At 42.0% G+C, this 16172-nt stretch overlaps 1 protein-coding gene across 1 annotated transcript; it reads right to left on the bottom strand.

Annotated features, from left to right (window-relative positions):
• Nucleotides 1-6521: 6521 nt before the first annotated feature.
• On the bottom strand, nucleotides 6522-15923 carry ESCO2 (establishment of sister chromatid cohesion N-acetyltransferase 2). Its single transcript, XM_015415165.1, has 10 exons — nucleotides 15859-15923; nucleotides 14340-15363; nucleotides 12877-12967; nucleotides 12629-12689; nucleotides 11112-11244; nucleotides 10326-10457; nucleotides 9857-9946; nucleotides 9154-9294; nucleotides 7607-7782; nucleotides 6522-6654 (listed from the first exon to the last, which is right to left on the bottom strand). The coding sequence occupies exons 1-10, from the start codon at nucleotides 15909-15911 to the stop codon at nucleotides 6522-6524; spliced, it is 2034 nt and encodes a 677-aa protein (XP_015270651.1). The 5' UTR covers nucleotides 15912-15923.
• Nucleotides 15924-16172: the final 249 nt, after the last annotated feature.

The raw sequence follows: 16172 nt of genomic DNA, 5'->3' as shown, positions 1-16172 counted from the left end.
GAAGTATGACATTTGCTTCCCTGCAGTGATACTAGTTTACCTTGCTAAGAGACTATTTTATTTAACATAACTGGGGTCCTGGTCACACAGCGAATTTGCCGCAGGAGAGCCATGGGTGGTGGGCGGATTATCGGGGCGCGATCACACCGCAACATCTGGCAAGTGGAGCGCAACCGTGGCATACCGCAATAAAAACCAGTACCTTGTATGTAGTGGCAAATGGTTTGCCACGTGCTGCCTCTGGACTCCTGCGGTGTGATCGCGCCGGCCCCTTGTTAATGCGCAGGCAGGACCCGTGGTTTGCCACCAACGCGTCAGATCGCGTTCTGATGGCTCTAATTGCACCGGAGCAATTAGCCACGCCTTCCCCCTGCGTTATCTGGCCCACGTGACCGGGGCCTGGCATCTTTCTCAGCTGCTCACAGATGCATCTGAAACAAAATGCAAAAGCAACCACCATGACTCAGGCTGTCATAATTAATAAATATGTTAAAAATACAACCTGTATTAGTGCTTTATTCAGTGTCTTACGGAATATAATGTCTTATAAGACATTGAATAAGGCACTAATACAGGATTTATTTTTAACATGATTGATTTATTGTGACAGCATGAGTCACGGTGGTTGCTTTTGCGTTTTGTTTCTGCTGTTCTCTTGCACCGTGATCTCCCTGTGTTTTTGTAGCTCGCAGATGCATGGCAACTTCTGCCAGTGGGACTAGGCACTGAGAAAGTGTCACCTGGAAGCACTCAGACTTGGATACCTCCTTTGCAACAAGAATATGATTCTGTTTCAGATTAAAATGTTTTTGACAAAAACAGGAGGCCTGTGTCAGGATATTCCTAGGACAGGCAAATCCCAGACCATGGTTCCAAGGTGATATCTTACTCCATGTATATACAGACCTGGCTAGATTTGATATATCTCCATGGAGGATCACTTTTATTGTCATAGATTAAATTTTTTAAGTAAGGGCATGGGGTAATAGAGAAGCAGTTTTCACGGCAAGGTAAATTCTAGGCAGTCACTTAGGGGATAGGTCAAAAGCAGAACAGTATTTACAAAATCTATACTTTGTCTTTCTACCCTCATCAGGGTGAGTTTCTCCTGAGACACCCCACTTTGGAGCAATTAACACAAGAACCAAATTTTGGACCAGGAAACAGTATAGCTCCACTTGGAAGGCAGAGTCCCCTGAATGTGGGGTTATATGACTTGTGGTGGTCCAAACCTAATTTTGGGGTTCAGACCTTTTAAATTGTCCTGAATATTTATTGTAGATTTACAAATAAAGGAACTAGGAAATATGAATAAGGGACTGGGAATCAAACTAGGGCTGCCAGGTCCTTACCAGTGGGGGTGGGTGGGAGGGAGCTCCCTGGGAGTGGGGGGTGGGGCGATGTTGCCATGTGGCATCACACAGAAGTGACATCATCACACCAGAGAAGTCCCACAGGCTCATGGGGGCGGGGCTTTCCCCGCCCACAAAATCTGGAGATCTCCCATTCCCACCTGGGGCTGGCAACCCTAAACCAATTTCAGCCTCCTAAACTGGCCAGAAACACAGGTGCTGAACAGGAATCCACCAGTGGGACATTTATAAAGGCAGACATTCCATTACTTGGAAGGTCTTTCTCTGGAAAGATTGAGAGACTGGTGCAAACACTCTTGAGATTGACTAGTCTATAATAACTGAAAGTTCCTGCCCCCTCTTTTCACAGTTATGGCTTGCTTTTCAATTACTAATTATTTCTAATTGACCCTGAGCAGAGCCAAGGCTTGGTGAAGTGATAAAGGAAACAAGGACAGATTTAATAAGCCACAGGATAGGATATAGGATCTAGACTAATTTCCTGTTACAGATGCTTGCCGGGAGAAAGGCAAGGATGTCAGTACAGAAAATGCAGCCTCTTAGAGAGTAGTCTGATATCATGTCCCACCTGAGTTGTTTTCAGTTCACAAAGATATTAGGTATTTATGTACTACTAATCTTATATTCCATTAATATACACAGTGGTGTTTCATGTAAGAGGAATGGCACCAAGGAGTATACTAATTAAATGGGCCAAGCTTCATTTAGTTTATGCAAGGCAACAGACTACCATTTCCATTATTCAAAAACACTGTTTAAAGGCAACTTCCACTTTCTTTTCTCATTGCAACTTAAACTAAAGCAGAAGGGCAAATTTGCATGACAAGGCTGTGTTCACCTTTAAGTGGCATAAAGAAAGCACAGAACAAGATACAGTGTAATTCATTTGGGCCTCTGCAACTGATAAAACACCACCATTTTGAAGAACAAAGCAGGAAGTTCTTCGTGAATAACAAATTATTTGTGAACTTCTGAATTTGCAATTGCAAGTAACTGAGTAATGAGTATGCAGGGAAAACATCCTGGCTAGCTATCCAAAGTCTGTTTGCTCTTGGGATTGGTTGTAGGGCCAAAAGTGAAGCCCTGTTTAGGAGATGCAATGGGAGATTATTATATATAAAGACCAGATTCAGGTACATAGCCATGTTCTGAAGCAGCAGAACAAAGTTTGAGTCCACTGGCACCTTTAAGATCAACAAAGTTTTCTTCTGGGTATAAGCTTTTGTGTGCGTACACACTTCTGTATCTGACGAAGTGTGCATGCATAAAGCTTTGTTGGTCTTAAAGGTTCTACTGTACTCAAACTTTGTTCTGTAGTTAAGACCAGTGAAGCATCAGAAGCAGGGGCTTGGGATGAATCCCTCCCATCCAGTCAACTAGCAGTGGCACCTTTCTCTTAATAAAATGAGCCTTCCCTTTATTTGAGCTTCTTGCCTGGAGAAATAGTGCTGCTATTAAGAGAATGAATCTGTTGAATCTCAGCTTTTTCTCTCTAGTGCAAAAGTAAAAGTGACATGTAGCATTATGAGGATGCATGTTTTACTTGTTATTTAGTCCACCTTTCTCACTTGTACTCAAGGTGGATTACAGAGCGAGTCAATACAACCAACAAGATGAGACATTCAGTAAACAATGAAATAGGATTTGGGTTGTAGAACCTACCAGAAATAAAAAACAGAACTGAAGGAAAACTGAAGTGTTAACATGACAAAATGATTTGGATGAAGGAACAGGGGGAATGCTCATTAAATTTGCAGATGATACTAGCAAATACAGTAGAAGTCAAGAGTCAGGATACAGGATGATCTTGACAGGCTGTGAAACTGGGCCAAAACAAAATTAATTTTAACGGATAAATGTAAAGTTCTGCACTTAGGTAGGAAAAATCAAAAGCATAATTATAGGATGGGGAAGACTTGTCCTGGCAGTAGTATGTGTGAAAAGGATCTAGGGGTCCATACACTGAACATGAATCAGCAGTGTGATGTGGTAGTTAAAAAGGCAAATGTGATTTTGGCCTGTATCAACAGAAGTATAGTGTCCAGATTCCAGTTCACACGAAGTGATGGTATCGCTCTACTCTGCTCTGGTTAGACCTCACCTAGAGTATTGTGTTCAGTCTTGGGCACCACAATTTAAGAAGGATATAGACAAGCTGGAATGTGTCTAGAGGAAGGTAACGAAGATGGTGAGGGATCTGGAGACCAAGACCTATGAAGAAAGGTTGAAGGAGCTGGGTATGTTAGCCTGGAGAGATGACTGAGAGGTGATATAATAACCATCTTCAAGTACTTGAAGGGCTGTCATCTAGAGAATGGTGTGTTGTTTTCTGTTGCCCCAGAAGGCTGGACCAGAAGCAACAGATTGAAATTAACTCAAAAGTGTTTTCAGCTAAACATTAGGGAGAATTTCTGGACAGAGTGATTTCTCAGTGGAACAGGCTTCCTCAGGGTGTGATGGGCTCTCCTACTTTGGAGGTTTTTAAGCAGAGGCTAGATGGCCATCTGACAGAAATGTTGATTCTGTGAACTTAGGCAGATCAGGAGAGAGGGCAGGAAGGGTTGCATCAACGCTTAGTTCTCATGGCCCTTTCTTACGCACCCAGGGAAATGCTGATTACCACTGGAATCAGGAAGCAAGTTTTCTCCAGACCAGTTTGGCCAGAGATCCTGGAGGGTAATTTTTGCCATCTACTGGGCATGGAGCAGGGGTCACTGGGTGTGTTTGGTGGGGGGGGGGGGAGGTACATGTGAATTTCATGCATTGTGCAGTGGGTTGGACTAGATGACCCTGGAGATCCTTTCCAACTCTATGATTCTATAACAAATTAAATGATGCAAAATTGCACAATAGGATTACCTAGTAGTACAGACTGTAGTCCCTAATGATTTATCCAAGTAACTTTGTGAAGCCTTTGGTACAGTGCTACCCTCTTGAATAAATTCAGTGTTGCAGTTTGCAGAAATCCAGGAGCCTTCCTCACCTCAGGCAGATCATTCCACATGGTGTGGATCCCAATGGAGAAGGCGCATGTATGAGCAGTTGTTGATTTTGTTCATTTACAGGTTGCACCTGCAGGAAGCCCCACTCAGCTGAGTGCAGCTGTCATGGCAGAGCAAGGGGGAGAGACAGTCTCATAGATATGAAGGTCCAAGGCCATGAAGGGTTTTGTAATAATCAATACTTTAAATTGAGCCTGGGAATTGATGGGCAGTCAGTAGATAGGAGTAATGTGCATGCTCCATCTAGCTCCTGACAATAGTCAAGCTGCAGTGTATTGTACTGAATCAGTGTATTGTACTGAATCAGAGCCATACTGATCCATAGCATTACAGTAGTTTGGCCAGATGTCACCATAGCATGGATCCAGGTGGCCAGGTCAGCTGCATCACGGTAAGGGGCCATTTTTCAAGCTAGGCTGAGTTAGAAGGAAACTTTGGTTTTCAGATTACCACCTTTGAAGCTTTAACCCCCTTTTTACATCCTAAATACAATCTCTTTCCATGGGTGCTGCTTCAGCTCTGCTGTGGCCATCATCCCTGTTGGGTACCAATACTCTTTTCTAGCTCACAGGGAGTGGGGGCAGAAGCACATTGAGGCCCCATCTGAGGGCAGGCTCTGTATTTAGAGCACTGCCTAACATTAACGGTTCTGGGGCAAGTGTGTTGGGGTGGGTATTATAAACAAAGCCCTAGGAAAGGGAGTCAGTTTTGAGAGTTTCTTTACAAGCAAAATTTTTTGACACTCGAAGACTACCTAAGAACATACGAAAAGCCTTGCTGGATCAGACCAGTGGTTGATCTAGTCCAGCATCCTTCCCTACACAGTGACCAACCAGTTCCTCTGGAGGGCCAACAGGGCATAGAGGCAGAGGTTTTTCTGGTTGGCCACTGTGTGGGGCAGGACGCTGGACTAGATGGACCACTGGTCTGATCTAGCAGGACTCTTCTAATGTTCTTATGACAGAACTATCCTCAATTAGTCTAATTCCCTTTTAAAGTACATGTGGCTATCACTACATCTGCTGGCAGAGGAAAAATAGTGTAATGAGCATTTCCTTTTTTCTGTTCTGAATCTCCTGCCCATCAACTTCATCAGATGCACTCAATTTCTAATATTTTGGGAGAGGGAAAAAAGTTTTGTCCACACTCTCCCTGCATAATTTTATTAATCTTTATGACCTCCCCTGTCATCTCTTTTCCAAACTGAAAGGTCCCAAACTCTTCAGCCTTTCCTCATAGGGAAGGTGCTTCAACCTTTTAATCATCTTGGTTACCCTCTTCTATATGCTGGTTCTTAAATGGTGCAGAGAACACATACAGCACAGGTGCCCTGACCTGGATAGCCCAGAGAAGCCCGATCTCATCAGATTTCAGAAGCTAAGCAGGGCTGACCCTGGCAAGTACTTGGAAGGGAGACCTCCAAGGAATACCAGAGCTAGGATGCAGAGGCAAGCAATAGTAAGCCACCTCTCTGAAATTTCCAAGCCCTACTAGAGGTCACCGGAAGTCAACCATGACTTCCAGGCACACACCAAAATACTCACAAAAAAATAAAAACAAATACAGCACAGGCTAATTCACAAATATTTATTTGGAGAGATGTGATCAACTCACAAAATTTAGTGCAAGAAATTCAGCGCTTTGTAGACACAGCCTATGCAGTCTCTACCCTTACATGAAATACTTCAGGATTAGTACCAGTGCTGCACATATACCACCAGGTACAAAAATATAGCTCATTTGTCCTTAGCAGCATAAAACTCCACACACATGCCCATTTCCTTTCTAGAAAGCAGCTTTTACTGAGAGGATTCTCATCTCTCACACCTAGAAGCCCAGCTACAAGCAACCCACCAGGTTTGCCAAGAATATGATGGGAACCAAAAGGCAGATGATCTAGGTAGCTTTTCAATATCAACCAGAGAGACTAGATATAGTATTAGTCACTATTCTCTTATAAATCAACTTTAGAAGTTTTAATTTTAGTAATAAACTTTACAGAAAACGACAGCAACTTGATACTATTTCTCAGTTAACACTGAACACCACATCTCAATCTTAACCTCCCTGAAGAACAGGCATCCTTCCCCAAAGAAAAGATAAAACTGTCAGTAATTCCATTGAAACATACTGAAATTGCACAGCCCTAATTAAGGAAATTATAAACAAGAAAGTTAGGGGTTTGGCAATATTTGGCTGCAAACAGCTTGCCATCTGGTGTGGGATCTGAAAAGGCGATTTCATCGGGGCTTAGGCAAGAGCCAAATACAAATGTACGTCTGGAATAGAAAATAAAAACTGATTACCAATACAGTACAAGTATCTAGTCCTACCTTAAAAATTATTTCACTTTGTTGAACTGTAAAATAAGCCATATGCAGGTTGAAGAAATTAAGTATCCAGGACCAATGCTCTCAATAAGCTGTGGAGTCTTGTGAGCAAAAATTCAATTTTGTGAGCTACTGGCACTAAAGTTGAAAGCGAGCGATTTGGCTACTGCATAAATCAGTTTGCTTTGGAGCCATCTTTCCTGAGCCAAGACAAAAATGTGTGAGCCAGAGGCTAAAAAACTGTGAGCTAGCTCACACTAACTCAGCTTAGAGGGAACACTGCTCAGGACTGTACAGAATGCCCTTTCCCTCATCTTTTCACTGTGCATGCTTCTAGCATTAAGGGAAAATGCTTATTTCAAATACTCTGCTAACAGACTAGAATGTGTTGCACATATTAGTTTATTCTCTCTTACACTGGGTGAATAATTTGTGGGGGGCATATTGCAGACAAAAAGTATGCACACAAGTACTGATTCTTAACAGGGTGTTTTATGCAGGTGTGAATTCCCATGTTGAACTGACTCTTTTAGTAGTAGCTCCTATCAATGTGAGTAAGAATCATCCTGCAGAAAACATATTTTTAAAAAACAAGGCTAGTGAAAACATGCAAGCCATGATGGGACCATTTCACTCATAAACTCTTAGCTTACTTCTCTGGCTGGAATCCAACAATTAAATGCTACTTGGATCCTGCTGGGGGGAGAGTTGACAGACAAGCTCAAAGCTCCCTCTTGCAATATTAGAAGGTGAATCAACTTCAGGGGTAAATGAACGGTGTGCTTGTTATTTCTCCCTTAACCCAAGCTAAAATTGGGCTGTGTCCCCGAGGAAACATCTTGCGTTGAATTCTGGGCTTCAGTTCATTTTTTGAATTGGAAGAGTCAGCATAGTTTCTTACCTGACAACATCCACCAAGCGTCTGGCAATGCCCTTTCTCCGCATCAGGCTAAACACCCAGATTCTACTGACACCACAGACCACTTTTTCTGGCTTTGTTGAGCAGCACCAGGCACGATGATGCTCCAGGCTATTCTTAGTGGGACATTCTGCTGGCTCAGAAATCACTCGAAAAGCCTAGGAAAAATACAAATAGCCTACAAAGGGGTGGAATGGGGAAGCACCAACAAGCCTATATCGAAAGGCAGTCTTACGGGACAGATGGTATCTGCACTTGCTGAAATACATGTTGCTTTTGGTGAGTGCCACTGTCTATCAAAAGCTACAAATCCTGTGATTTGTTCTTTGATGCTTTATTTATCCAGCACTTGATTACCTGGAATACGTAGTTAGTCAGCACCACTCAGAGAGCAAACTCCTCTCTCTCTCAGTCATCATACCCTGCCTACCACCCCATTTCAACCTGGGCTGCCAACTAACATCATTCTCAGTTGCCTCCGCCCCCTCCAGCCTACCTCTGCTGGAGAGCTCCCCAGGCAGATGACCTGTTTGTTTCCTGCTGCATAGGATAGCTCTGTGGCTTGGGGAGTGGGGTGGTCCTACCAGGTATGGGGACTGTTGCCATTGCATTTCCAAGGGAATGAGGTCTGGTTGCTGTGGATTCCATTGGATAAGGGGCGGGGCAGAACAATAAACTTGAGTATTTGGCACATTCAATTAACTGGCAGCCCTCATTCCCTGCAAGTACCAGACAACAAAGCTTTTACTCTCTACTGAATTGTGCTTACAAGCCACTCAAATCCCAGATACATCATGCTATAATAAACCTGTTATGCTATAATAAATCAAGTAACTACTGTTTTTGTTGCAAAAGACTAATACAGACTACTTGTGTCAACAGCTAAAGCCAATAAAACCCCAGAGGAATAAGGCCACTTCACAAAAACTGCATCTCAGTAAGATTTTTTATAATAAAATGAACTAGTTGAAGGATTCTGAAGACAGACTCATTCTGAAGCATAGGTCAGAAGTGTGTGTGCTTTCATTTTACTTGAAACATTCCCTTTACACACTTATTTTCTTTATCCATGAACAGTTAAGGATTAAACTCTAATAAAGCTGGGCAATTCTCTTCTTGCAATCAGACTATTATTTCCCTCTTGTCCCTGTGGAAGGAGCATCGCACAACAGGCAGTCCATTTTAGTAAATGACAGCTGACCACAACTCCTTAAGCAAGGGCCTAGAAATACAGGCACAAAGGAGATCCTCAGCCAATGTTCTCTGCTAATGAAGTGCCTTACAAGGTTATAGAAAGCAAGGGGGATTTGACAGACAACTGTTTCCCCCATACCTTTGACAAACAAATATTCCCTGCTGCCCCAGTGACCAAATCCTGTTTTTGGCATAATAAGAGATTCCCAGCAACATATGTTTCTTGGAATTAAAGTTGCTTGCTTGTGGAGCCAGAAACACCTCCAAGAATGACTTTTCCCATCAAGGATACACCCAGAAATAGCTTTTCACACTTCACATTATGCGTTACTCACCTGCCTGACTGGTTCAGCGATTAAACAACCAACTACCTTGTTAAGTGATACAAACAGATATGTTTGAGTCTGGGTTGGACAAGCCAGAGCCACCTGTTTAAACCCAAGTTCATTATCGACTAGCTCCCGTACACCTTCCACCTATAAAAGAAAAATGAGAGTGGTTGAACTCAATTATAGAGGTGAAAAATTGCCAGGTCTCAAAAGGAACTTTTCTTGATAAAGTAATCTACTGTACCTTGAATCAGATAGCTAAGGAAACAATAGGAGGGGACTCTATACTAATCGAAGTAGCAATCAAGATCTGGGACAAGCAGTAAGCATTTTCTGTCTGCTTAGTAATGTGTGGCTATGAAATAATTCTTTATCATAACACTATTTTGCTTTAAATAAAATACTTCAAAAAGTCAAATCAATTTAATTTCAAGTAATCAATTGAAAAGGAAAAAACTAATAAAGAAAATAGCTGAGTTTTTAATCTCCCTGTTTTCCTTATTTAAAAAAATCAAACTAGGGCATATAACTCAAGAAGAATGTGTGTTAGATATTTATATAATCATTACTTGTGTCATGTGACGGGGCAAAAAAAAAAATTCACTCAAGAAGACAAAAACTTTGGATCATCCCAAAAACTGATAGGTAGCAGCTTTGTACCACTTCACAGCAGGAGAAGCAAAGCCAGGAGAAAACCTCTACAGTATACCTTCTTGGTGGCATATTTTGGATCACCCTGCCGGACCAAGATAATTTTCCCATCCCAGAATTCTGCAACTACACGTTCGTTCTTCCAGCCCTGCCAAGAGAAGAGAAAAGGGGGAGAAAAATGTAGACTTCTAATCACTTGGAGCTCAAAACAAAAAACCTCAATGTATTAAAACTACAATTAAAAAAGATCCCCCCCTTGCTTGTTCCCCACCATTGATCTCTAGTGGCAACCTGGAAAATGCCCAAGCGAACTTATATATATAGCAACACACAAAATAACTCAATAGAGATTGCTGGAATAAGTGACTATTTGGAATTTTCAGCTGCCAGTCAGATTCTACTCAGGTTCCTAGCAACTGCCAATTACTATTCCATTTAGTGAGCTTCATTCCTGGGATCTCTGTTGTCCAGAACAAGATTAAAGACATTCAGAAAAGGGACTGTGGCTCATCTAGCTTTTCTCTTACCACATATTTTATTCCCTCAAGGAACCTCTGGTGGTACTGGACATGCTGTGCTTCATCCTCTGGGCTGGCAGCCGAGTAAACCATGCCACATGCTTTGCAAACAGTGGCACCAAAATGTTTCTGACCAGCATCCTGTGAGGGCAGAGACAGTGTAACTGTATTTTAGACTGGCACAGATAAATTGACATTTGAAAGGAGGTCTAAAATAGAAACACACAGAATAGTCTTTCTGGCTGATACAAGATCAGTTACTGCACTCTACAGGGTTAAGTAGAAACCCTTAAAGCAGGGGTGTCAAACATACGGCCCAGGGGCCAGATGAGGCCCCTGGAGGGCTTCTATCAGGCCCGCAGTGGAATTGGCTGTCTTCTGCTTCTTCTTCCAGTTCTGCTGCTGCTGCGTCATCGTAGGTTTGCGGCTTACAGATACACACCTGAACAGCATACTCAAGATTGCAACAGCACAGACATTTTGATGCAATAATTCAGAGCAAGAGGTGTCAGTTATCAGACGCTGTTAAATAAAAAACACTGCAAGAGTGCTAATGTTTTAAGCATATTTTTATTTTAAGCAAAAAAACCCTCCTTTGTGTTTGTGTCCTTTATAAAGTTTATTATCTCCGCTACCTGGCATTATATCTTATGACACACATGGCCCGGCCCAACAAGGTCTCATTTATGTCAGATCCGGCCTTCATAACAAATGAGTTTGACACCCCTGCCTTAAAGTATACAACACTGCAATTTTCCTTTGAAGCCATATCACCACATATAAAAATATACTCACAATGACCATCTGATCTTTTAAATCTTTGCGTAAATCCTTTGCCTTCTTGCTGGTTTTCAGTATGGTAGGAACCTTCTGCACAACAGGACTGTGCTCCACAAGTGTAGTCTGCTCATCTGGGAGAACCTGCAGCCTGGAATTATTTGTTTAGGTGTATCACCAACATAATTCTGTGGAAACTCTGGGGCAATTCATACTTCCCTTTTTAGTTATCCATTCTGCGCAAAAGTCAGACCACACTGGTCAGCTGGTCCCTGGAACAGAGCAATCAAACCCCACACTTCGCCAGAAAAATTGCAACCGGTGTGACTTGATTCACCTATTTATAGAAGTGAGCTTCAAGAGTGTCCCTCGTTCCACACAGGCATTTGGCGCATGCTTCAAAGCATTAGTTTTGAGCTATATAATTCTAAAGTATTATGCTCGCAAGATAATGCCTGGTGGTGCACTCTTCTGCACATCTTGTCCAGTATGAGCTCAATAAATAAATGGAGGATGCTTTACCACACAGCCAGCCAGAACAAAAATTTGCTCCATCTGCACCATGAATTCCAAGAATCAGTCCACAGCTTAGATACTGAAATGGCAACACTAAAAGGTACAGAGCCAGAGATTTTAAAGTTTGGATTTAAAAAAAAATTAAAATACAAATTCAGTTGGATTCTTTAAATAGTTGATTTGTAGTTACATGGTGTCTCTGAATTATTGTAGAATAAATATTAACAATGCTATGTATGTTAAAAAGTTGTCATTTATAGCACAGCTACTAAGGTAGCTAGAGGATTGCATTTATTACATCATGTAAAGTAACAGTAGATGTGGGAGGTGCCATGGCTCAGTGGTAGAGCATCTGCTTGGCATGCAGAAGGTCCCAGGCTCAACCTCTGGCATCTCTGGTTAAAAGGACCATGCATTTGGTGATGTGAAAGACCTCTGCCTGAGATCCTGGAGAGTCACTGCCAATCTGAGTAAGCAATACTCACCTTGATGGACCCACGGTCTGATTCAGTATAAGCCACAGCATCATGTATTCATGTGACAGCCTGCACTGATGCTAAGAGCAAACAGAATGCCCTTGTGCTATGTAAGCATCTCCTACTTCACCGGAACAGCCCCATTTTCATAGGCATTAACCAAGGATCCTGCATCCTACACAGGCCTGGATGTTAACACCAGAGCCAGGGGTTAATGAGACATTGCCTTGGAACAAGCTAACAAATCCCAGGGCTGGGAGGAGGCAGCAGACAAGCCCTCTTCCATACATAGAATTTGCCAAGATCCCCTTCCCAAAGAAGTTGGTAGGTTACCATTTTAATTGCAGTTTGTGTTGGATTTCACTAAGCCTCCATTTGATGTTTATCTCAGGACCACTACAAAGACAACGGTAAAGCAGGACTAAGCTCCATTATCATAGTAAGTCTTCCCACAGTTTTATGCCACATTTGGACTTAAACCAAGAAGAAAAACAGTTCATAAAAAGTATCAATTCACTTTTCTTTAATTATGAAAAAGATTACCTTTTTTTGTTGTCAGAAGGTATATTCAAAACAGGATGGAAAACATCTGCCACAGAGGATGCTTGGAAAGGGAAGAAAAACCTTTGAGATTTTCCACATGTACTTTACTCAAGTGTATGCCCCAATTACCAAATGCATTGTATTCCTGGTATTCGTATGAAAATGCTGAAGAATGGGATAGTACTAAATTTCATATCCCGTTTTTATAACAACATAGTAAATGCTTAGAGGATTGCAATGCTACTTACACTTAGTAGTCTCAATGTGGACCTTACTGGAAGAGGCATTCTCATGCTCATCCTTGTTGCTGGATGGTCCTTCTGAGATCTCTTCAGAGACCTGTGGCAGACAAACATTTTGTAAACAAAGACATTTTCAGGTGATAGTTTCCAATATGAAAAAGAGTTGGTCTTTAAACCCCTCCCACTTTTTCTATGCTAAGGAGTCTCAAGGCAGCTTACAATCGCCTCCCCCTTCTCTCCCCACAACAGGCATCTTAGGAGGTAGGTGGAGCTGAGAAAGTTCTGAGAGAACTGTGACTGGCCCAAGGTCACCCAGCAGGCTTCATGTGGAGGAGTGGGGAATCAAATCAGTTCTCCAGATTAGAGTCCACCACTCTTAACCACTACACCACACTGGCAATATGGACTCCAGGGAATGGTCTGAAGGTACATGACTCAGCAAACGCTGAAGCTAAGCCAGTACAGTTCAGGTTAGTGCTCGGAGACTATCTAGGTAACTTATTTGCTTTTTTTGGGGGGGGGGACTGGTCTTGCCTTGTTACTGTGTTCTCTTGAGCAAGGCAAAATGCAGCAACCACCAGATTGAGCAAGGCAAAATGCAGCAACTCTTCTACCAGACCTTTCAATAGGAGCCGCCACCGCTGTTACCACCAATGATCCTAGTGAATGCTTGGATCTTAGATCTGGCCCAGACATATCGCTAGGCCTTCCGGCGCGAGGGATGATGATCGGTGGAATAATGCAGAATGAGATCTGGAAGCACGCCATCTAATTTGTAGTATTGTATGCACTTCATTGGTAATTGCTAACTTATGTCCTAAATTATTTGTCTATGATATTTTATAGAGTTTTTAAGTTTTATATATGCCAATCAGGTACATTGTACCATTTTGTTAGCCGCCCTGAGCCTGCTTGTGGGATGGGTGGGGTATAAATATAATAAATAAATAAATAAAGCAAGCAAACTATATTCCAAAACACAAATGTTGCCAGACTGAACCCCCATCATTATATCATACAACAGCACCACATGATTTTCTCCAAAGATGTGGTGCTGGAAAGAAAACGGACTATCTCAGAAAACAGGATTGTACTCGTGTTTATTTAGGGGTATGGCATTAACCAAACAAGTGTTTAAAGGTCTTTCAGACCTAAGGGCTCACTCCAACCCAGCCTTGTTCGGAAAAACTAAGTCAAAAATAAGTTTCTGATTACAATCCAGTTAGAATCAGTCAGGGCTGGTAGTTTTCAGCACCCTCAGATTGCTAATGTGTATCTGGGAACTGAGACTGCTAGAATACTGATGTTAAATTACAACTTGTTCACATGTAGTATTTTGTAACATTCCATACCCCTCCAGAGAACAAAACTGCCCACAGCAATTTATATTGTGCATTACTACAGAAACAAAGGTGTGAACATTAGTGTGTACACTGAACAGCCTACCAGCTTTCACAAATTCTACATACCTCCATATCAACTGCCTTTTGATCTACGGTGTTTGAGCAACTGGAGCGAGGAGGTTGAAGGACCTCAGTTTTCTGCAAAAGGTTCAGTTTATATACGGTCTTCATATCTTGGCTTGTGTTAGGAGACAGTGTCCCAATATCCTCCACATGGTCTTGTTTCTCCTGATTTGGGGGCTCATACATTTGGTTTCTTTTTCTGCCAGTCTCAACAGCTTTGTTTTCAGTGGACAAATGGAGTTCTGTACAGGCTTGGACTCTGTCCTGCTTCTCCTTCATCACAGACTTGTTGACAGAGTGCTGTGATGACGGAGATGAAAGCTCCTTCTTAGAGCCAAGGGGCCTCTTCTTCCCAGTGGTGAAGAATGCTGCACCTGTCTGGAGTTTCAGCACAGGTTTGAATTTCATGCTTAAGATTCTGAAAGGAGTTTCCATTTTCTTTTCAATGACAGAATTAACATTCTCTTTCTGTTGAACAGGCTTTGCAGAGGTCATGTCTGTTTTAGCCTTTTTGGCATTTCTTGACAAAGTCTTGGACTGCCTCAAGGGTACCGAGCACTTGGATAGTTTTGAGCTGGTTTTCATGGCTGGCTTTACTTTCACCTGGGCTATCTCTGTCTTGTTGGCAATAGGTAGGTTGCCTTCCTCTTTTCTTGGACCAAGAGGAAGGCTTTCATTGGCCAGCTTTCTCTCCAGTATACTGAGATATGGTTTCCCTTTGCTATAAAAGGAGCTGGAGGACACAACGGAACTGTGTGTGGTCCCAGATATAGGGGACGTTCTCTGCTGGAACTCCCTTTGTATCCTTCCTGGCACACTGGCTGTCTGTAGTGGAGAAGAATCCAACTTCTGTGATTTGGTTGACCTCTGAAGCAAGTGGCGGTTTTCTTTATCATTCTCTTGAAAGTCAGGAGTTTGCTTTCTCAGAGATGCAGCACTGTGACCTGCAAGCGTCTTCACCACAGACCGATCCTCAGTGAACTCCAACATCAGTTTTTTTACTGGATTCCCATACACCAACTGACAGCTACAAAAAAGTGAAGTTACAGTAATAATTCATCCTATACGTTTCAATAAGAATTGAGCTATCTCAGCATTGTTTCAACTCCAAATAATAATTTATGTCACTTCCCATATCTTGGGACAATGAACTTACTTTGTGAATACAAAACTATATTGAAATATACTACTGTTCCATGTTTAGACTGGATTTGAACAAATGTCATACATCAATATTCTCAGTCATCTTAATAGTGCCCCTCTAAGCAAGGAACATGTCAATGATGACTCTGTAGTTGTCCATTTCTAAATTTGTAGAGGGAAGAATTAAAGATGTATGTGAAATAACCTATAATTACACATTATCAGTTATATAATTACCACCAAAAGTATTACTTCTGTTCTGCAGTATTGCAAAATTAACAGGAATGTGTTTTATTCATACTTGTCAGCTGTTACTAATGGTAGACTTAGGGGTAAGAAGTCATCCTAAAACTTTAGAAATGTGTACTACAATCCTCACCAATCAGAAGTAGAAGAACTGTATTTTCTTTTTCTTGGAGTAACGTTTGCCATGTCTTCAGTAAAGTGCCTGGAAATCAGAAACATTTACACAGTTTTTTCTGCCTACAGCACTTAAATTAGAAAAATGTGATGCTTGACTAACAGTCTTAAGGCTAGGGGGTCCTTTTCTCCACTACCCCCTTCTCCCTTATCTGGCTGAGTTGCTACAGCAACCCAAAATGGTGTCTAATGTCTCACAAGATATTGTAAGACAAATATACAAACAAGCAAAGTGTAATGGGAGGCAAAGAGGCACTCCTAAAAGGGAACAAA

Source organism: Gekko japonicus, unplaced genomic scaffold (genome assembly GCF_001447785.1).
Source record: "Gekko japonicus isolate JY-2015 unplaced genomic scaffold, Gekko_japonicus_V1.1 scaffold63, whole genome shotgun sequence".
In the NCBI taxonomy this organism is placed as follows: Eukaryota; Metazoa; Chordata; class Lepidosauria; order Squamata; family Gekkonidae; genus Gekko; species Gekko japonicus.
Note: the sequence above shows the minus strand (reverse complement) of the source record. Positions and strands in the feature narration are given on the sequence as shown.